Below are 23,198 nucleotides of genomic sequence, written 5' to 3' on the forward strand. Positions count from 1 at the left end.
AGTTGTAATTACTGGCGAAACGACGTACTCAGATTGTAAATGTTGTAGCTTGGCTCTCCAACACACCGTTGTGCTGTACTAGTATACTACACTATACACTACACTATACATTACACTACTATACACTACACTATACACTACACTCCACCGGTGTGCTGTACTAGTGACAAATTGGCCACGTTCTATTTACGTGACAACCCTTACTAGTTGGCTGTGTCGGGTGGTGGCGGGTTTCAACGAAACATTTATATATTATTTACACGATCTAACAAAAAAAACCCCTCTATTATGGATATTGGTCGCGAAAGCCTACGTGTTAAATCTTGTCTGAATTGTCCAGAACTATACTCGTCGGTTCTTTCGGTAAAGTCACGTAGGTAGAAAAATAATATTTCACGACGTTTCGATTGCAACACAAGCAATCGTCATCAGGTGGGACAACCACAGAAAAAAACGACACATTTACAGAAAAAAAAACTGTGGTTGTCCCACCTGATGACGATCGCTTGTGTTGCAATCGAAACGTCGTCATTGATTATTTTTCTACCTACGTGACTTTACCGAAAGAACCAAAGAGTATGGGATTCCTGCTGCAGTCACGAAAGGCTTTAAAGTGAAGATTGTCGGGAACTGCTTGGGCTCGCCTTTAGATTTTGAGCCTCTGAGCCTCAAGGGGTCATCGAGTGCCCCCTAGCGGCTGCGGCACAGATCTCGAGACGCCGACGCCGCTGACGCTGACGCAAGTGACGGGAAATCGGCCCCGTGTGGCCGTGACGAGGAGGGCGAACCCGTGGATGCAAACGAGGAGCCCAGCAGCGGGCGGGTGTGTTTGTGAGTGTGTTTGTGTGTGGGGGTGTTCAGGGTTAGGGGGTGATGGTGGACGAGCTGACGTTCCACATCGCAAGTCCTTCTTCGCGAGCTTCGTCTCGCGATCCAACCGCGCGACTAACTTCAGGGGCCGGGGTGGGGGGAGGATGATGGTGGCGGCGGCGGCGGCTGTGGGGATTTGAAGGCGTCTCTCGTTCGGGTGCTAAAGGAGGAGGAATCGACATTGAAATCATCGTCAGCGGCAACACGAAGAACGTCGTCAGACAGATGAACTGAAGCGGCCCGCCCGTCCATCGGGCTCAACCGCGTCAACGCGAAGCGGCGGTGTTGTCGCTCGCGGCATCGACGACGTCGGCCGAGGGGCCATCGTCAACGGCCAAAAACTAACTAACAAACAACAACAATAACAAACGACAGCTGATGACGATGGGGAGTTTGTTCAACACGTGAGCCGCGCGGCCCGAGGGAGTGGTGGGAAGGATGGTGGAGATGTTGGAGGCGATGTGCTAACGGCGGGGAATCCCGGCTCCCGAGTCCCCTAGGAGCGCTCCACGGCCACGGTCTGCGTCCCTGAGGACCCCTCCACAACCACCACACCCAACCACCACCACCCACAACAACCACCACCAACCACCACCACCCCCAACCACCACCACCACCCCCAACCACCACCCACGAGTTTCGAGCTCGAGTCGCGGGGATGATGCAGGCGAGCCGCGCGGCTCCCGCCTGGGACGTAACGAGCCCGGACGTCCCTGCAGCCTCCTCCTGCTCCTGCTGCTCCTCCTCCTGCTGCTGCTGGGAGGCGCTGCCCAGCCTGGTGAGGTCCCCCCTCTCTACACCGCCTGCCTCTCACGGTCATATATAAAGACTCGAGCGTGGTTAGCCTTCGTCCAGCAGTGGATTGACCGTGGCTGTCGCGATGACGACGAGGGAGGGCTTGGTCGCTTTCTGCGTTGTAAGTTCGCTTAGTGAGCTTTTGTTTATTTTTGTTTTTTATTTGCCGTGTTCTGCGGCGGTGAGGGTGGATGGAAGCAGTTGTGCGGTAAAGACACGGGAGCATAGAAGTGCATTACAACATTGGGGATTGGTCTGCACTGTCCCCTCTCCGTGCACGGCGTTCAACCCCAGCAGCCTCCACGCCTGCTTAGGCGCCAGAGGAATTCCAGGCGATTTGGTCAAAGTGACCCGTAGGCACGCCCGTCAACAACCCCCCTGATCAGTGTCCTTAACTTATTACAGACCAATTCAGACCTTATTGGGTCACCCCGTGCCCTTATCAATCTCAACGTTCATCCTCCAAAGTCCCATCACAAGGGATAAATACAAATAGACAAAAAAAAACATGGGTTGTTTTGCACCCTATTGAAACGGCTGTTACGCGGTATGGACCGGAACACAGTCATCATCATCAGGTTTTCACACCTGATGATGACTGTTTGTGTTACAGTCGAAACGTGAGAATTTTATTGTTTTATATATATTTCATTATTTTATTGTTTCCCTTCAACGTGACTTTACCGAAAGAACCAAGAATATGAATCACTGCAGTCACGAAAGCTTTAAATCAAAACTCCGTGAGTCATTGGCCAAACATCCCCCCCAAGCAGGACCCTCCTGGGAAGTGAGTCTTGCGACTCGCATATGCCGCTTTCATTGGGCAAGTGAAATCAAATGTCGCGAAATTTTGTTTCTGCATTTGTTTTCTGTACACCATGTGCCGTTTGTGTAACAATACAAAACTGGAGCTCTGTGCGAATTACAGATTGACAGGGCCAGAGCTGTTAGCGAGCACCTCTGATGGGGGTGGGTAATGTGCACGAGTTGACGAGGAGGGGAGGGCCTCCAAGTGTCGTTGATGTTGGAGAAGGAAGTTGCTTTGCAGTGGTTTCAAGCAGATAGGGGAAGTGTAATGTTCTGTGTTTTGTACAGGGGCCTAGCAAATGAAATAATGAATACGAGTATAAAGAGCATACAACATCTTGGAACGCGGGGCTTACATGCAAACGAACATGCAAATTCGGTCTATTCGAGAAAAAGTACACATTAGGGTGCTATCTCACTGTACTGTTGCACTGTGTGTGCAATGGCTGATGCACACACAGTGTTTTAGAAGCCATGCTGGTTTATAATTTTAGTTCAACTCCTGACGATGGTGTTCGACAATCGTGCAAAGAGTGGGTGTCTCGACATGCTCTGACCTTGACTAGATCAACTTAGCCTTGTCAGATTCTTGCTGACAGCCTAGAGACATTGACAAGTCTGCACATCGTACGCTGTTGCAGTGTGCAATTCAATATCATTCACTGCAAGCAGTCGCGTGACATTCGTGTCTTCATGTGTGTTGGAACAACTTATCTGGTCGTCAAAGATGTTTACTAACGCATCGGTAAGAAATGCAGACATACAGCATTGCCCAGCCTGAGAAAATTGTCTTTTGTCATGGATATGTACAGTGAGGGAAAAAAATTACTTGATCACCTGCTGATTTCGTACGTTTGCCCACTGACAAAGAAATGATCAGTCTATAATTTTAATGGTAGGTTTATTTGAACAGTGAGAGACAGAATAACAACAAGAAAATCCAGAAAAACGCATATCAAAAAATGTTATAAATTGATTTGCATTTTAATGAGGGAAATAAGTATTTGACCCCCTCTCAATCAGAAAGATTTCTGGCTCCCAGGTGTCTTTTATACAGGTAACGAGCTGAGATTAGGAGCACACTCTTAAAGGGGGTGCTCCTAATCTCAGCTTGTTACCTGTATAAAAGACACCTGTCCACAGAAGCAATCAATCAATCAGCTTCCAAACTCTCCACCATGGCCAAGACCAAAGAGCTTTCCAAGGATGTCAGGGACAAGATTGTAGACCTACACAAGGCTGGAATGGGCTACAAGACCATTGCCAAGCAGCTTGGTGAGAAGGTGACAACAGTTGGTGCGATTATCGCAAATGGAAGAAACACAAAATAACTGTCAATCTCCCTCGCCCTGGGGCTCCATGCAAGATCTCACCTCGTGGAGTTGCAATCATCATGAGAATGGTGAGGAATCAGCCCAGAACTACACGGGAGGATCTTGTCAATGATCTCAAGGCAGCTGGGACCATAGTCACCAAGAAAACAATTGGTAACACACTACGCCGTGAAGGACTGAAATCCTGCAGTGCCCACAAGGTCCCCCTGCTCAAGAAAGCACATATACATGCCTGTGTGAAGTTTGCCAATGAACATCTGAATGATTCAGAGGACAACTGGGTGAAAGTGTTGTGGTCAGATGAGACCAAAATGGAGCTCTTTGGCATCAACCCAACTCGCCGTGTTTGGAGGAGGAGGAATGCTGCCTATGACCCCAAGAACAACATCCCCACCGTCAAACATGGAGGTGGAAACATTATGCTTTGGGGGTGTTTTTCTGCTAAGGGGACAGGACAACTTCACCGCATCAAAGGGACGATGGCCGGGGCCATGTACCGTCAAATCTTGGGTGAGAACCTCCTTCCCTCAGCCAGGGCATTGAAAATGGGTCGTGGATGGGTGTTCCAGCATGACAATGACCCAAAACACACGGCCAAGGCAATAAAGGAGTGGCTCAAGAATAAGCACATTAAGGTCCTGGAGTGGCCTAGCCAGTCTCCAGACCTTAATCCCATAGAAAATCTGTGGAGGGAGCTGAAAGTTCGAGTTGCCAAACGTCAGCCTCGAAACCTTAATGACTTGGAGAAGATCTGTAAAGAGGAGTAGGACAAAATCCCTCCTGAGATGTGTGCAAACCTGGTGGCCAACTACAAGAAACGTCTGACCTCTGTGATTGCCAACAAGGGTTTTGCCACCAAGTACTAAGTCATGTTTTGCAGAGGGGTCAAATACTTATTTCCCTCATTAAAATGCAAATCAATTTATAACATTTTTGACATGCGTTTTTCTGGATTTTTTTGTTGTTATTCTGTCTCTCACTGTTTCAAATAAACCTACCATTAAAATTATAGACTGATCATTTCTTTGTCAGTGGGCAAACGTACAAAATCAGCAGGGGATCAAATACTTTTTTTCCCTCACTGTACTCTGCGTGTATAGTGAGGTGCATTGTTCTGTGTGTACAGAAACAAAGTGCTCTTCTGCTGGTTGTTTTTCATTTACAGTTACGGACTTTTAATGCCTTTAATTAGATTTTTTTAAACCTCTCACTTAGTCTCAGGCCTCTTCAGGAGAGTCCTTGTTTCACCAATTCCATTAATTGCCATTCGGCTTCATGTGGGAGGCAACCAGAATACCTGGAGAAAACCTATTCACAGGAGGGGATAGCACTCTAAGCTGTTCACAGAACGAATACATCCACTGCTGTCACAGCAAAGCTAAGTCTCTCATCCAAGTTATAACCAGGCTCATCTCTGCTTAGTTCTGGAAATCTGAGGAAATCCGGTGCATTCTGGATTAGTTGGTCATACCGATGTTATGGGAAGTCAACAGTGTTCATGTTATGGATATACTAACTCCTGTCATGTAAATGTGGAAATTCCACCACCAACATCTGGTGTTCCGAAGCAGTTTCCCTTCCAAGTAAAATTCAGGTTTCGCCTTTCTTGCTTTTAACGTTTAATACCTAGTTTTTCATCCTTTTAACAATAATCAAAATACGCAGTATCATTATTTATTAATTTGATTAACCAATACGGTGTAACTAAATGTGGCGATCTCTGTTTGAAATGTCTTTTATTTAAACATAATGCCCCATCTCTGATCGCCGTGTAGTGCTGGGTGCCGGCCGGGGGTCCCGTCACGGAGGCACGGCTGGAGGAACTCCTCGTCGAGAGCTTCTCTCACCTCGCCGAGCGCCGCGCGTGCGACTGCACCTCCTGCACCACCATCGTCAGCCTTCTCTCGCACCTCGTCCACAACTGCCACCGACTGACCACCGAGTGCACCATATGCCACGAGCTGTGCCAGCTGATGCGGCGCCACGCGCTGGGCTGCACCCGCGGGTCCCCATGCCCCGTGCTGCCATGCGCGGGGTTGAGCGAGCGCCTTGCGCGCCGTGCTGCCCTCGGCCTGGCGGAGGTGCCCGGCTGGGAAGTTTCCCGCGACCTGGAGTTCGTGCGAGAGCAGGTAGCGCCGCTCCTGTCTGACGGCGCTTTCAGGCCTCGAGTCAGCATAGAGTTCGGTTTGGTCGCTGACGCGGAGATTAACGACGCGACGGATACCGAGCAGAGGGCGAACAGTAATGCTGCCGTGGCCACAGGTCCGCAAGGAGCGGGAGAACGGTTACAATTTGGTTTGATCCGAGGTGCAATGGCACAAAGCACTTTGAAGGAAGAGTCGGGTCGTGTGGAGGCAGAAATCGCTGGTGCGCAGCACAGCACCGACCCAGAGCTGCGCCGCACGCACCCTTCCGATGTGCGTTCCCGGTCCTCGGCACCATCGCAAACCCAGTCGGGAATTGCCTCAATTTTTCTGCCACCATTGTGCGAGGCAGTGGAGATGATAAGCCCCATGGAACAGCTGATGTTCGGACTTAACAGCAGTACGTTCTCCAATTCTGAGGACAGCCTCCTTGCGAACCAAGAGAACATCCAGGCCATGCTGATGTACATCAACGAGGACTTTTCCAACTCGGGCGTACAACTGCCCGACGTCATTCAACCGGAAAATACGGAACTCAACACGGAGGCTGCGTGTGCCCCACAGGGTGCACGACCGTCGTCACCATCATCTCGCGTGATCCCGAACAGCGATGGTCGCACTGCAAAGGCGGACAGTTTAAAACTACGCAAGTCAGACTCACTGCCACTAAGTAGGACCAATCGAGCCCCGAGCAGACCACTGGAGCGACGCACTTCCAATTATACGAAGGCTGTCGTTCGCCCTCACAGCAGCCTACGAGCAGTTCGCTCCGTGTGTCTGTCTGCCGTTCCCGTGTCCGTGAGGGCCCGGGTTTGTGTTGGAGAGTCGCGTGAGCTGAGGGAGCTGACGGTTCACTGGGAGAGCCTGGGCCCGGTCAGCGACTCGGTCTGTGAGGGCATCCTACTCAACAAAGTAAATTCCTGCCCCTTCACAAGGATGTTACGATGATGTTTGTGGCTCACCAACGAGCTGGCCAGCTGTTCACGGGGGGCAGAGGCCCAAGTCTTGATTATCCGGGGTAATGGGGGCAAAGGGTGCCCCGAATGAAACAATACACAGACAATTCTAAACAAATTAGGATATAGAAACTAATTTAATTTCACACACAGGCTGTTACGACATTATTCACCTGAAAAAGCCAAAAAATCAGGTTGTGACGTGGCCAAATATACCAATTAATTCTGTTTTCAGCTCAGAAAGGGCATTCACTCGAGGTCTGAGTAGTTGCTGACCCCTGATGATGCTGGGTTTAATCTCTAGTGAAACGTCGTAGGAAAGTGTCAACACTTTTCTCACTTTTCAACCTAACTGGATTATATCAATACAAAATAATTTGGCACATTTTTCCATGACTCAATGACCTGATATATTTAGCTTTATTGGATGTATAGCCCTAATTGACATTGTACCTACACGATCTAGCCCACAAGAATGCAACTATAAGGCAAGTTGATCGTTTACCCACATAGAACGGGTGAAGACACAGAATGCGTCGTCTGTTTTTATTGCTTCCTGAAGTGGGCAGTTTACTTGCTGACATGTTTGCAGTCACGTGGACGCCAAGTTCTCTGACCTCCAACGAGCGAAGAGAGCAGCTGATAATGAATGCGGTGTGAGCGTGGATGCATGTATTCCTTTATCCACAAGCTCATTTTATATGCAACTGGATATCCGCCTCCAGATAATGCAGAGTAACCTGTATTATTTTTCTGTTTTCTGCAAACCTCAGGAGTATTTCGACGACCAAGTGGCATTTTATTGAATGTTCTTGTGTAAAGAAGCAATAGACATGATTTGCATTTGGGAGTTGCTAAGAGAAGCTGGCTTTGCATTCTTATCTCACTTCAACTCACCACGACAGGGGTTTTGTACCACGTTGTTTGCCTGTGTCGTAAATATGACTCTTACTTCCTCATCAAATGTCTGCGTGAACCGCACTGAATACTCACACCTAGGGTATCATCCCTATTTTGAGGAAAGCCTTGTTTTCGTCACATTGTTTGCTCAATTTTGGCGGTGTCGCGTTTTTGTGAAAAATATCACGATGGCAGGGAGACCGATTGTGTTCTTGTTTTGTTATTGCGCAGGAGCTGAGCCCCATTGGGGGCAGCTACCGGGAGGGGCAGCAGTGGGAGAAGACGCCCCGGCAACTCGGACGTGGCCGCTTCGGAAATGTGTTCGTCGGTCGAGACCTCTGCACGAGCTTCCACTTTGCCGTCAAACAGGTGGGGTGGCGCGGAGTGGCGTGGTGCTGGGTGGCGCTGGCTGGCGCACGTGAATAATGATCGTAAAGGCATTCGCCGTCATCTTATACTCCCACTCATCATTCGCTGTTGTGGTCTATAGAGACCGGGTTGAAGGAGGCTTGGACAACAACCTGCGATGAAGTCACACGCTCGCGCGCATTTCATTCCCGAATAAAGTTTTAAAATGAATTAGCAAGGTCTTTATTTTCCCTAATGACAAAATCGCCCGGACTGCGGCCAATCTCGTCACATCTCAGAAGCCAAGCAAAGTTGAGCCTGAATAGTGTTTGTTTGGGCAACCACGACCCATGACAGGTGTTTTAGGTAGCGGAGCTATGTTGTGGGTGGGGTAGCAGAAGTTCAGTAAAATCCACTGTTGTAGTGTACTTCTTTGCTCCTATATATTTGTGTCCCCCCCTCACCAACTCGCACTGACCAGCATGGTGAAGTATGGTCAAATAACAATGTGAATAGCGTGGATTGTCAATCCAGCAGTGGATTGATACGAAGAAAGCCTCACTGAGCCTCACTGAGCCTTGTGTTTAAGATGGTCCTGCATTGGAATGTATGGCCAGTGAAATTAATCAGTACTTAGCATAGTGTGCAAGGAAAGGAGTGTCCGGAGAAAACCCACCGTGCATACAAGGAGGTAACACTCGGTGGTCTAGACAGATTGCTTCACAAACTCACACGCTGTACTGCCACCTCCCGGCCACAGCAGCACAGTGGGTTTGGGCGTTTCCCCAAATCTCTGCGTGAACCACCGACCTTTGCCTCCTACGTGCGATCACAGGCGTGCACCACTGCTCCCAGTGTGTTGTTGTCGATGACGATGTTGTGGATCGTGGTCTTCGCGTCGACAAGAGCTCCACACAGGTGGAGTCTGTACAGCTGAGCGGAAAGCATGTGTGCGTGTGTGCAATTCATTATCTTTGTTCACGCGGCGTGGTGGCAGCTGAGCGTGGACAAGTTCTCGGAGAACGAGTTGAGCATCTGGAGCCGGCTCGACTCACTGCGCCTCGTGCAGCTCTACGGTGCCGTGCGCGAGGGCCCGCGCCTCTCCCTCTTCATGCAGGTCGCCGAGGGTCAGTGGAGCACCACCCTCACTCTCCTCCTCCTCCTCACACGGATAGACACATACCAATACATACACGTACATGAACACATGGACAAAGATCCCCCTCGATAGTCTTTAATAGACTGTCGTAACAAGTCCTGTTAGCGAGCACCTATGAAGGCCGGTATTGGCACACAAGGGGGTGAGTGGCCAACACCACATCCGGCCAGCCGACTTTGTCTAATGTTTACACAGGCTGAATTTACCGAGGTGAGGCCAAGGACTGATTCAAATATTCGTCACTGGTGTTGGTCGTGAGCAGGAATCGAACTCGGTTAGCTGGGTTCATAGAGCAGTGCGCTAATCATTATACTATCCCTCCCCACACCCTCATATACATATACAAAGATCCCCTGTATAGCCTGAACACACTTTTTGGGGAAATTGCTGTTAGCGAGCAACTATGAAGGCCAACACGGCACATGAGAGGGTGGGTGACCAGCACCACACTCGGCCCCTTTTATCTCCTGAGTGGCGATGTTTACACACAGCACCAGGTGCTCATTTGAGGCTGAGTAGACCTAGAGGAAGCCCAGGACCGGTTAAGATAATCGTCACTGGTGTTGACTGTGAACGGGAATCAAACCTGGGTCGCCTGGTTTGTAGCGCAGTGCGCTAACTGCTGCACTACCGCTCCCCACCCCTCATAAACACATGCATGGTCACATTAATCCATGCACACTCACACAAACACTTTCGCACTGCGCGAGGGTTGCCAGAATGAGACATTAGCAAAGGGTGTACATTTTTTATTTGCAGAATCTATATGCATTTTAATGCTGTTTAACTTCCCGCGTGGATTTGTCTGTGGTACGTGCGGGTTTTTTCCGGGTCCACCAGTTTCCTGTCACACTCAGAAATACCCAAAGAGGAAATGAAACAGTGTCCTCCTGAAAAAAAGAGTGGTGAGGCAAGGCGAGGCTTTCCTGTTGAAGTCATTTTAATGCAATTATTATTTGGTCGGACTCATTGTTCTTGTACCGTGTTTACTTGTGTAATTGATTTTAACTCAACAAAAAAGACAAAATATACATCAGTGGAACTTGTTTCTGTAGTGGGGCACATGGAAGAGTGCATACCCACTGCCCCCAGTTCGTCATTTGAAGTTGATCTCGGAAGTAGTTCTGTGATATCTCTATACTGCTGCTGCTGGGCTGTGGCCGTGTGTCACGGGCACCGTTTCCCACGCAGGGGGCACGCTCGACGTCATGATCTCCGACAACAAGCAGCTGCCCCAGGACCTGGCGATGCACTACACCTGCCAGGTGCTGGAGGCACTCGAGTATCTGCACCAGAACAACGTCCTGCACGGCGATGTCAAAGGTGCGGCCGCCGCTATTGTGGTGGCAACGATCCCTCTGCACTGTTGACGCATATAGCAGGCACCACCGCACCACAGGTTCAGCGTCTGGCTTGGGTTTTTGCTGCCGGGGTAAACGCAGCTTTACAATTGAGCCGGGCACTCAGGTGATTGATTTTTCTTTTTATTTATCAGAGTTAGCTGAGCATGGACCCAAAGGCCCAAAACGGCAAGCAACCAGCAAAACAGCACCGTTGAAGTTGTAGTAGAGGTGTCGATGCATTTTGTTTTTATTGTGAAAGGTTATAAGGACTGGGGAAAAGAGATGATGGGAGGGAATTTCAGTGTTGAGTAGTGCAAAAGAAAGAATAATAAAGTATGGTGGTTGAACGTTAGTATGGATGAACGACTGGACATTGGTGAGGGATGATGGGCTTCCTGGTTGAGACAGGGGCCTGAGGGCCAGGTGCTCAACTGCTGTCCCTGTGGACCAACTATAAAGTTGAGAAATGGCGTGCTGTTCTCGGTGTTGAGTTGGTTCATCTATTGGGCTTATTTACGCCGTCATGTCAGGGCTTAACCCATGGCCTCCTAGGCACATTGCACAGCCAGGCCTGTTGGCTGCCTGTGAGAGACAGTGCCTTGGCTGACGTGGTGGAAAGGGTATCTTTTTCCTTCGTCTATGTGCTCTGCATTTTTTGAGTCTGGTCACCTCACTGGGAGCAGTCCACTGCCCAAGTGTTCCCATCTTTCACCCTCTTCCCCAGCGGGATTCTTCCGCTCACAACACATCGTAGTGAAGCACACGTGTAAGAATTGATTGTTTTTCATTTGTATGTCATAATTGGTTCACGTCATACCTGCAGGTACAAGTGGCGCAACATTCACCACAATGTTTTTACTAAAAATAATGCCCTGATTTGAATTGTGACCCCCAAATCGTGACAATTATCGCGAGAATATCATCTGGTTCGCTGACCCGGACAGCCCCGGCTGAAGTGAATCCCTGATGATGTCCGTATCAAACGCATGGTGGCGAGGTGTTTCCCTGTGTTGGTTAATCCTGAGAGTGTCTATCTGGATTTGCAGCCGATAACATCCTGATGTCGGCCGATGGGAACCAAGTCTGGCTCTGTGATTTTGGCTTCTCTCAGCTGCTGCCCCCGGGTTCCAAGGTTCTCCCCAAAGGTAACGGAGCTCCCCCCGTCAACCCTAGCCACTGCCCAACAGCGTGCCCACTAGGGCTGTGACAGTGCATCCATTCTTCGGTGTAATAATTAAATTTTGATTCATGTAAAGTGCATGCAAATCCTACGTTTTGCTATATTTGGGCCGACAGAGTGAACGTAACTTTACAAACGAGGCAGAAGCACAAGAGGCAACACAAACAAGATGGTACGAACGGAATGGAAACAATCCAGTGAAGGCAATGTTAAAAATACAATTGATTCTCGAATAAAATTGCGGCCCTTTCATAGGGGTTAGATCCGGACTCTCTCGTGCCCAAGGGTGGTGAAGGGGTGCGCAGCGAGACAACCTAATGATCACACAGTGAAATAAAATGTGCAAATAAGCCACCAATATCACCTTGCTAATTCGCATGGATTTCCTCATCATTAGCGAGCTTTGCATGGGATGAAGCAGTGTTATTAAGCCTTCACTTTTGTCTCATAGTAACAGCAGCAATTAGCACGGTGAGCAGTAGCAACTGTGATGCTCAGAGGTAAGGGTGGTGTTTTCAGCAAGAATAATGCACATGTCAGTCCATAACCACTCTGTGTCCTGCACGTGTAACGATATTGCGCTGTTGCTTGAGATCATTTTGGTGAGAGTGATACATTTCGAGGTTGCTGGTGATACACGAGGCTTATAATACTTATTGAACTGGCACTGCTGAGTATCTGGGTTCACAACAAGGTCCAGGCCATCGGTGATTAAAATAGGGTTATTGATGTAAAGAGTCGATGGTCTCAATCCTATCAATGCACAAGCAAATTCATCTTAAATTACAGCCAGGGTTAAGGCCTTCATCCAGCAGTGGATTGAAATCGGACTTTACAACCTCTAGTTAGGTTAAGATACTTCAAATATTAGTTTAGTGACATCATCTTTCGATTTAGCTTTTGGCATGGCCTAACTCAAAGAAAAAATATGGCTTGTAGAATTATCTTCGGCAACTTACGGTTTTAATTGATTTCACGTTATATTGCATCGAAATGCAATCACATCTCGAGTCGCTTTACTAAATATTAAAGACTACATTGGGGCAGTGCCGCGGCACTGTTGGGGACGAAGCGACCGTGCCGTGGTCTGACGCTCCACCGGTCACCGCAACATTTCTGGAATGAAGTCTCTTAGTCCCACAATAATGACACTTTCGTAACGCCATGAATCTACACCGGTAAAGAAAATCCACGAACAATTGTGAAAGGTCATTCCATGACCGCATTCGTTGATTAACCAGCATCGAAGGAAATTCTTCTTGGCTTCAGATTGAACGCAGCGTTGGGCGGGCATTGAGAGGTGATTAGTGGCGTGCTTCCACCTTGCGTCAGTAATAGCCTGTTCCTTGCCATCTGGAAACCCCTCAGAAGCTCCTCTTTGAATTGCATCTGATGCCACGTGCAGGTCTCTGCATCACAAGCAGCCTTGCTATAATGAGGCCATGGGAAATCAATGGAGATCAGTGAAGCTGCCCTTTAGCTCATGTAAGCATCCCAGCAGATTTTGCAGAGGATGGGTGTGGGAAGCTGGGCGGATGCCCCAGGAGGGAACGTTCTCGACGCCGAGCCCCTGGCCACCGATATCACCTCGCTGCCCCATTGGTCCGTGGGCACTGTGTGACGGAGAGCAGGATACAAACTCATTATGCGTTGCTGTGGAGCATTGTAGGTCAAAGCATATCTTAAGTAGAATTTCATTGTGTCCCCGCATACAAATCTATTATGGATAAATAAATGTGTTTTATTATATCGGCCTATTGGTTATTCAGACCAATATTACCCAGTAGCATGTTTAAGCAAGCAAACTCTGGACCGGTTTCAACCTTCTCGGTCTCATCAACAAAGTCAGGCTTGTTAAACGAAGACGGCTGCGTTTCCAGTTATTGTAGGAAATTTACGTAGTAATTCCAAACCGACGTTGCTGTGCACCACCCAGACCAGCAGCCGCGCGGCACGCAGACGCACATGGCCCCGGAGGTGGCAGCGAGTGCCGGCCACGACTGCAAGGCGGACGTGTGGAGCGCATGCTGCGTGCTGTTGCACATGCTGAACGGGCGCCACCCGTGGATGGGGCGCTTCGCTGGCGTGAAGGTGCTCTACTTCGTGGTGAGTGGCGCACGCATGTGCTGTCGCCGCATACGAAACATACGGGCAATGGTCTTGATGCAAACGACGCGTCGATTCTCGCGTGCATGATGGAACGTTTATATTGATAGGGTGAACAATGCTGTGCAAAACAGTCAGAAAAAAATAAAGCCATAAAAACAAGACAAAATGAACTATAACCGCAAAAGGTGACAATTTATCAAATGTCGATGTGGGAGAATTGTATGTATTGTATGTATGTGGTGTCCACGCACCACCATTCACAAAGCCTCAACTCCCCGACTTCATCAGGACAGAGTCTTTTGTTCTCTGTCCTGTGCGTATTTGTCATCAATATCCCAACATGAACACATGAATGCCAATGTCACGAAATAATCTCCATGATCTAATCTGCCTCGAAAACAATGGTGCACGTTAAGGGTGACTACGCGCGTCTCGTGGCAAGATTCCACCCGTGACCTTCACGAGCGGAGATTCAAGAACGCCCGGCGTACGGGTGCAGAATCACCGAGCAAAGCCAACGAACCCACCATATTGAAGAACCGCTGTGAAATTCTGAAAAATTAAACGTAGGCATTGAACCAGCCCACCAGTCTCTCATTTGAAGCCATTTCTCTTTTTAACTAATCTGAACATCTACCAATAAGTTGCTCACCATTCAGCCACGCGCAAAAGAGAGGAGGGGGATGTCACCCTATGTCTCCTCCTTGGTTAATGACTGTTGGTCGTCAAGCTCTGCTGTTGTGGCTGGTGCATGCAGATTGTGCAGCAGGAGGCTCCCGTGAGCGAGGCCCCCGAGTGGTGCACGTCGTGCGTGCTCGACGTCCTGCGGAGCGGCCTGCAGAAGGACGCGGCCGCCCGACCCACGGCCTCGCTGCTGCTGAGGCAGGCCCGTAGCGCCCTCGACGAACGTGAGCCCCTCCGGCGCGTCGCGTCCAAGTGCAGTGCCAAGCCCAGCCTGTGGTGCTCTTGTCGTTGCTGCATGTGTGCGTGTGTGTTCGTGCATGCGCTTTTGTCCGTGTGCAGTGGGAGGCTTGGACACAGCGTTCTCCTTCCAGGAGTGCACCAGCAGCAGCATCTTGGTGAGCGGCAGCCTCACAGGACGCCTCGTGAGCCTGATCAACCGGCGAGCGTCCGGTAACGCGGGCAGCACGCAACTCGGCAGCCTTGGTCAGCGTTCGCTCCGCACTTCTTCTAGCACGGCGCCTCTGTTAAACGAACCAGCGCCGTCACCACCACAGCCACTGCCACAATCGCAGCCGCGGTGGCAGCCTGAGGTTCCAAAGGCAAACCCTGCGTCGTTATTGCAACCGCCACAGTCTAGGCCGCCAGCGACGCACAACTCTGCATCGGCACAAGCGAGTTCCCTGGCTGATGTCAAGCAGACCTTTGCAATGCAGGAGCAAGTGACTCTACCGTCTTTACAGCCTCGACAGTGCGACCAGCAGGGCAGCTCGCAGGGCCCAGAGACAGTGTCCGAGCATTGTTTGGCGGCAGCGGTGGCGGCAAAGGAGAGGCAGTCGTTGCAGGCGGAGGGTAAGGGCGATGCGGGTTCACCTAGGCCGGAGGGCGTGATGCACCCGCAGCCAGCAACGGACGCCAGTGTGGCTGGAGGCCCCGTTGACGGACAAGAGACCGGTCGGCTTGCAGAAAAAGCCAGCCGCGCCGGGGCCACTAGGCACCAAACACGAACGTTGATCTCCGTCGACGCGTTGGAAAACTCGATTCTTGGATCCACTTCGCTGGGTCCCTTGCCTGGCCAGAATAGCAAGAAGCTGCCGAGCAGGAAGTCCCCCGTCGAGCTAGCGTGCCACTTCTCGGGCCGCTCCGCACCGGCGCAGCAGGGAAAGGTGGTGACAGTCGGTGCCACGAGCTCGTCCGTGGCAGCAGCGGTGACGCCCGCAGCAAGAGAGACGCTCGAGGGAGGAGCGGAGCTCAGGGAGGAGCCTCTCCGATTTCCGCTGAGGAGAATGCCGGCCAGGCACTCCGACCCTCAGGCGGATTTGGACGATATGCAGAGAGGTAATTTATGATATATATTATTTACGTTAACATAGATTGTCTCTTTGAAAGGCCTAAAGTTTTCTTGCTTCCATGCCCTGCCGCGGCTGCAAATTCCCTACTTCGCTGGGCCCCTTGATGAGCATGTCCTTTATTTGTTCAGGAGATAATCACGGAGTCTCAAGACTCTTTTCAGGAGGGTCCTGCATTGGGGTATTTGTCCACTTCCATTAATGAGCAGTTTGGCTTCACGTGGAAGGAAACCTAAAAAATTTTTACCCTTGGAGAGGGGATGACGCTGCCCAGAGTGTCTGGCAGAGATGCGTCGTGTACCCCCGTGCTGTACTCTCTTTTCCTGGACAAAATGTCACCCAGCAGGTTGGGACTACCACAGCACATCATGATCTCTGCATGATCCACCAACCCTCCCTCCAGAGGGCTGTAACGTTTATATGCAACGCTAAAAGCATGCTTCTCCCTGGATTCTCAAGTGTTGATGGTCTTGGCCCGATCACCGATGACTGCACAAAATAACTGTCATCATATTAAAGGTGTCTCTTTTGAGTTAATTTGCCATATTCCAGCTCTGAGGACTAAACATTGGTTTTTACTGTCGTGCAATTTGCATTTCTCTGTAGCAGGACATGTGAGGAAATGCAGCACTCTTAGTGTGGATAAGAGATTGCTTGAAGGGATCTGAGAAGTAGTTCTATGATATCACCTTCCGGAGACCATTGTTGTACACGGTGTGATATATTGCCACCTGGAAATGCCTTCTTCTCATGAGCTGATGCCAATGAGTAAGCTTGGAAGTGTAGAATTGTATGAAAATTATCTCCGTCTTGAATTACTAACGCTGAGTTTGTTTTTTTTTAACTCGCGCTCGCGGTGTCTTTGTGTTAATGGCAAGTACAGCGGAGTGCCTCTACATTTCCGTTGACACATCAGAAAATCATAATGGGGAAAAAAATGAACGTACAAAGGGAAGAGCCGGTCAGCACATTGTTGACATGAGCGTCGACATGCACGCCTCTCGGCAGCCCCAGCGCGGCCGTAACGTGAAACTCGACAGGAGGACTCGAGAGACAATCCAGCTCCACGTGTTACACCTCGCGCGCACACGGCACCGAGGCCTCCGCGTCGTGTGACACGTAAAATCGTGGCGATTTGTCCCCTCGCGATCCGATTGCTTGCCCCGATTCGGTGGTCGCAATTCGATTCGAGAACATTTGCTTTATTTTGGTGAATGTAGTGGCCTCTAGAGGGAGGAGGGGTCGTGCAAACGAATTACGGAATTTGAATCGAAAATATATTTAATCTCCTACACATGATAACAGTGTGTGTGTGTATATCAAGAATGTAACAGTTGATTTTAATCGGGAATCTACGCTTCGTTACACCTTTGGTGATAACCTCGGTAATGTAGGGTTACGAGTGTATATTACTCTAAACTGCGGGGAATGTGCATTACACAAGTGTAAATAGGCTGATAAATCACACCTTAGCGCATGTCTGCTAGTGGCCTAAGTAATAGTCGGTTGCAGGAAAAAATTAGTTGAAAATGTTCATCACCTGACCAGACATTCTGCAGCTAGGGCATGAATAACCAGGAAATTTGGAACAGTGCTACCAATTCCAGCACCCTACGTCTGACCAGTGTGGCGAGTCCGCTGATTCTACTCGGCCTTCCACGATTCGCCTCGCCTTGAGATCTGATTGTCATGAGATCAGGGGTCACTGTTCAATTCAGGAATGGATATATTATTTTTTTACAGGACGTATTCGGCACCTCCAGTAGCTGTTGGGCAGTTACGAGAACCCGTCACTAACATACGCAAATTGAAATTCTATTCGAAGCGTCATGTTGTTGCCGATGCATGCGGCTGTTCCCACCACCCTCCGCCCGTCCCAACCCCGACGTGCAGAGCTCGTGAAGCAGCTGTCGGTGCCGAACCCGACGGCGCTGCACGACGCCCTCCTTAATTCGCTCATCGCCGAGCCCGAGTTCATGCCATTTGAGGACGACGCGGAGGTGAGCACCGGCAGGCAGAGGCGGCAGTCGTGGGGCGAGATTTCACTGTTTGGTGCAAGATTGCTCAGATTTTGCAAAGTCAATACTTTGCCCCCAAGTTCCGCTCCTACAAGTTTATCACCATCCACCACCACCACCGTCTAGCTTTAGGTCTTCAAATTTGATTTCCGCAACAATTCTATGTTTTTATTATGAGGCAATGAATTGAGCGGGTAGGCCGCTTCTTGCCCTCAGGACAAGCGACGCAGAAAGCACGATTGCCAAACTTGGTATTTGGCAAATGTTTCTGATGATCGGTCAGTTTGCCATCCACGTCCGATCATGTTGATTATTAATATTATTGTATCATATTCTTTGGGTCTTTCGGTAAAGCCACGTAGATAGAAAAATAATAAAAATAATAAGCTTTAAGTCAAGATTATTATAGCATGTTAGTATGGTGCGGCCATTGAGGTTAATGCGTTGCTTTCTTTTTTGTCCCACTAAGAGCATCCACAGCCTGCCTGAGTCTCCTCAACTCCCAAGCACCGTCCACCTTGAAGGTTAACAACTACGTACTATATTTTCTGTGCGTTTCATTATTTGGCTCTCCCCTTGAAGCTGAAGCTCTGTACTTTCGAATAGAATCGCTTTGCTCTGTGTTCCTGCCATTTCTCTTGCGTAAGCCTGTGCCCCGTCGCCCCCCGCTCCGCCATACGGTTTCGGCTCCGTGCGTTTGTTTTCCGCGAATGAGTCGACATGGTGGCGAGATGTTAACTCCCTCGCCTGGTTTACAGGAGGTTGTGGGTTCGATCCCGACCCTAACGCCTGTATATTTGGACTTTGCATGTTCTCCCTGTTGTCGTGTGGATTCTTATTCGGGTCCTCCGGTATTTCCCTCCACATTTAGGATAAAAATGCGTTTAGCGTATTCACCTGCTACAAATGGCTACGTGATAAGCTACTTTGTTGAGCTATCGTTTGTGGTCAGGCCGCTTCTGAAAAAGAGCTATACAGCTCAGTGGGCCTTATCTGGTAAAATTTTAAAAAAAATTAGTACTAACTCTCGTGCGCGTAGAGACGTGCGGCAGTTTGCCTTGCACACGCGGTAACACCCGCACGCTCACGAGCAGGAGCTTCTCCCCACTGCGATCGCAATGCCCTCCCCAGGTGGAACAGCTGCTGGTCAACGAAGGGACTGGGATCTGGGAACGTGCTGCTGCGGTTGTTCATTACCTATATCTGCTGTTGCTGTTTGCTGCTCTCTCAGTGTCGACCGTCTTTGGCTATTTTTGGCCATTTTCACAAATGTCACCCATTTTGCGCCAGTTTTGTAGTTTTTCTGCTCAAGAGCAGGTCTGCTTCTGCTAACACGTGAATATATCCCTAGATTATTGTTTTTCCCTTATTAGGTATTTTTGTAAACATTTGTAAACATTGTGCATGTGAATAGTTAGCGCATTTTGTTTTGAACCCGGTGACTTGAGTTTGATTCCCAGTCATGGCTTACATCGGTGACGAATATCAGAAACAGTCCTGGGCCTGCCCTTGGGGACTCAGTCCTAAATTAGTACCTTGTGTGGTGTGTATAAAACATCAGCACTAGGAGAACAGAGATGACTGGGCGAGGTGTTGACCACACTATCCATCCTCTTGCGCGCGCCATGCCAGCCTTCATAGCTGCTAACTAACAGCAACGTACCTCCGCAGTCTGTGTGGCTGTAAGCAAGACCTTTGCGCACACGTGCGTGTGTGGTGTGTGGTGGGGGTGCTGGTCACCTACCCCCTCATCTGCCGTGTCGACCTTCATAGATGCTCGCTAACAGCACTTGCCTCAACAGTCTATTAAGGCTATACGGGGGATCGTTGTCTTTGTTGCAGCGGTGCGAGTGAACGTGCTCGGTCTGGCAGGGGAACACGCGTTCACCCTGTTGGAGCGGGTCGGGGTGACGGTGGAGGAGGTGGCCATTGGCATCAAGGAGCGCGTAAGTGCTCGCCTTTTTTTTTATTTGCAATGCTTGCCAGAGCCTCAAGGCCTCAAGGCTCTGGCAAGCTGATCCAGATTAAATGGCGTATGAGGAAGTGTCATGTTCCGTTCGTCTCTCTGGTGACGAGAGTAAGTGCACGTGCGAAAGCCAGCGGAGTGTGAATATTTTTTATCGGAAGTATCATGAATCCGTGCCGAGTGACACAATTTTCAATCCTGTCCGAGAAATGAAAAAAAACATTCTAAGCTGAGCAGAGTATCTGACCTGTGCTTTGTTGTAATAATTTAAGGATAAAGCACTGCTGTGTGACGGTCGACCGACCCTCCATGCACTCTTCTTTACGTTATAAAGAAATGAACCACATCATGTGCCAGTGGAAACATTTCACTAATAATTGTCATTACGGTGTAATACAAGTTCAACAAACAAACATACAATGCTGTAAGAACCTAGATAATAAAGTCATTATACCACGTACATTCAGTTTGTCTATTGTAGCCACTGCTGATTTGATTTGATTGTATATGTGGCTGCCTAGTGCTATGCTACTGTAATCCAGAGCTTTGAAGGCAAGGGTTTTTGGATCAAATAAAAATTTCGTAAAATGCCAAAACCTGTTGGGCTGCGAGGTGGACAGGAGATGACATTCCTGCGAGTAGGTCTGTGAACCCATCTGTGCAGATCTGTTGAGTGATATCCCCTCACATAGCTGGTAGGGATTTTTGTTTTAGGCGCTCCGGTATCATCCCACACTATGGGTGTTGTTTTCGAATGTTGACAAATGCTAAAACTTTTTGATTTTGCTTCAAACTCTGTACAAAAGCGTGCTGCCTCCAGCGACGCCTAGAGCACATGGCTTGCAGTGCACGCACGCGCACAGGGGGTGCATGCACCCGCACAGGAGGTGCACGCACCCGCACAGGAGGTGCACGCATGCGCACAGGAGGTGCACGCACGCGCACAGGAGGTGGCTGCTTGTTTGCTGCTGGCATGTGGCTCCGTGTAGCCCGGAATCTCCTGCCTCCTTTCTCTCCGTGTGTTGTCCCTTTTGCTTTCTTTCACTCCGTTGTTTTAATTCTCGGAAGGCAACAACACCCCAACAGTAACTGCTTAAATGCAGTACTCATCCGTGATTTTGTTATATTTTTTTATTTAGTAACGTTTAAACTCTTTTAAAAGTTTAACATTTTCATAAAGCAGAAGCCGTCTAGTACCCCTATGCAACACTAAACCAAAACCCTCATTAAAATGGCATTGGCTGAACATGTTAATGAAAATGAGTCTTGAGACTTGGTTAGATTTTGTGGATAAGTAAATTATATTATTGCCCGGCTGGAATTATTTCCATCAATCCAAGCGTCTCGCTCTACCAGCACCCTGCTGTCACAGCTTCCTCCTTGACCTTGCCAAAAACAAAATCTTCATCTTCCCGCACGGCCTCATAACAAGCATGTCTTAAATTTTACCTATTTTGAGATACAGTTATATTTAGACATGTTCGAGGTTAATTTGTTAAACCAGGCGAGAAATCAAGAGACCGGGATAGTCGACTTTGCAAGATTGACCTGGGTCAACGAAATTACAAAAGCAAAAAAATATATAAAGTAAAGTATAGCCATGAAGCAAACAGAAACCAAAATTAAATTTCACATGAGAAATCTAAAATATTAGAACATAAATCATTGCTAAACAATCAATTCCCTGTAGCATAAGCCGGCTTGCGCAGATTATGTTTATACGCTTTATACATTCAAATTGTATCTGGTTTTTTTACTGATTTTTCAATTAGGCGTAGGTAATTGGATTTCAGAAAGACATTTGCTATTTTTTTTTAATTCTGATTTGAAGCGTGTGCTTGGTAAATGTAGCACGACGGTTGGGGCACCATGGTCCGCCACCACACGAGGCCTACGACTTTGCCCCAGCCCACAACCAAATCGAGAGGAATATTTTTGAAGTAGCAACACTGTGTGTCTGATTTTAGCACACTCAGTCATTTCTGTCACCCACTGCAAGGGGCTTTTGCAGTCACAAAAGTTGTGTTCATGTTTGGCCTGACGTGTATTTGAAAGTCCTGTTTGGCCCCTTTGTAAGGGAAAGGTTCCCCCACCCCTGATTTGAAAGCAGTAGTCATTCCCGTTTCCCATGACTCAGTGCGATTATGATCCCTGTGCTATGGCTTCCTGGCAGGTGGCCCTGCCCACGTTCACACTGGTGTGGCCCGACGGCACGGAGGTAGCGCAGCAGTTCCAGCTGAGGGAGCCCAGCGTCGCGCTGCGCTACGTGGCGGCGGGCGACGCACCGGGGCTGGCGTGGACGTGGAGGGTGAACGGAGGCCACCTGGAGAAGCGACCACCTCGGATCTCGCCCACATCGTGATGCAGCTGGCGGTGGGGGGGGGGGCGTCTGCCTGTCGTGGGGCGTGGTCAGGAGCGGTCCCTGAATCGACGTGCGGACGGTCGTGAGGACGGCCGCGGGAGCAGACACGTAGCCTCCTGGCCGCGTGCGGCGTGCCACCGCCGCAGAGCCGGCTTCCACGGAGTCGACGGTTTGAGTCCGTCGCAGACGCCGGTAATGTCTGTGGGGGTGGCTAAAGTGGCAATCTACTGTGAAGACCAACCACGGAATGTTGGTAAAGACTCTGCATATAATGAAGAATCGGTGGTTCATTAAGTCATGGATTAAAGTTAGATCATTTCTTACGCTCAAGATAAATGCACACAATCATATGCATGAGAACCACTGATTAGAATTGTGTTAATGTGATGCTAAGCCTCATGAAAATGAGTCGGATTGTGCAAAGAGATACAAATGAGATTGCCAAAACGAGACAAAGAGAATTGTTAATTGAATCGCATTGTGACGCTGAATGACAGTGGAATTGCTGTGGGGTGAATAGCTGTGGTGGTGAAGCATGTCTGTAGCCAATTTGAGAGTTCACTGGCACGCCACTAATACATTGAATTGAAAATGCTATGATACGTAACATAATATCGGGCTAGTTTGCCTTTTTACTCTTGTGCATTTCATAATGGGCTGTACATATTTTGGGTGTGTGTTTGTAAGTTGTAATTTGTATATCACACTCAGCCTTGTTTTGTGCACATGACTGCTGTCCTCGCTTTCCCGCGCAATGCATTTTCAGCCACTTAATAAAGACCATCACGGTATCAATGGAACAACGCGTCGCATGGTGTTTTGGGGAATCGCTCATTAGATTTAAGGCAATCGGGAGTTGCAATAAAGTCAACTCTTA

General features: G+C 49.1%; 1 protein-coding gene and 1 long non-coding RNA gene across 3 annotated transcripts in view; one reads left to right on the forward strand and one right to left on the reverse strand.

The window, feature by feature from the left end:
• Positions 1-532: 532 nt before the first annotated feature.
• On the forward strand, positions 533-23,124 carry LOC116938685 (uncharacterized). The gene is made up of 13 exons (XM_032946169.2): positions 533-1,648; positions 5,582-6,862; positions 8,038-8,175; positions 9,152-9,281; positions 10,505-10,636; positions 11,703-11,801; positions 13,773-13,942; positions 14,703-14,853; positions 14,969-15,964; positions 17,869-17,975; positions 18,463-18,517; positions 19,836-19,939; positions 22,133-23,124. Exons 1-13 carry the CDS (start codon positions 1,529-1,531, stop codon positions 22,319-22,321), a joined length of 3,672 nt encoding a protein of 1,223 aa, XP_032802060.2. The 5' UTR covers positions 533-1,528; the 3' UTR covers positions 22,322-23,124.
• Positions 8,382-23,198, reverse strand: part of LOC116938686 (uncharacterized) — a 30,583-nt gene continuing 15,766 nt past the window's right edge. The window contains exon 2 of one of the 2 annotated variants that reach the window (XR_004402307.2): positions 8,382-9,313. This is a non-coding gene — a long non-coding RNA (uncharacterized LOC116938686). Of the gene's footprint in view, positions 9,317-23,198 lie in introns of both variants that reach the window. The other variant, XR_012931055.1, reaches the window with a different exon arrangement.

The sequence above is a fragment of the Petromyzon marinus genome, chromosome 4 (assembly GCF_048934315.1).
Source record: "Petromyzon marinus isolate PM22_M1 ecotype Great Lakes invasive population chromosome 4, UKy_Petmar_22M1.pri1.0, whole genome shotgun sequence".
NCBI lineage: Eukaryota > Metazoa > Chordata > Hyperoartia > Petromyzontiformes > Petromyzontidae > Petromyzon > Petromyzon marinus.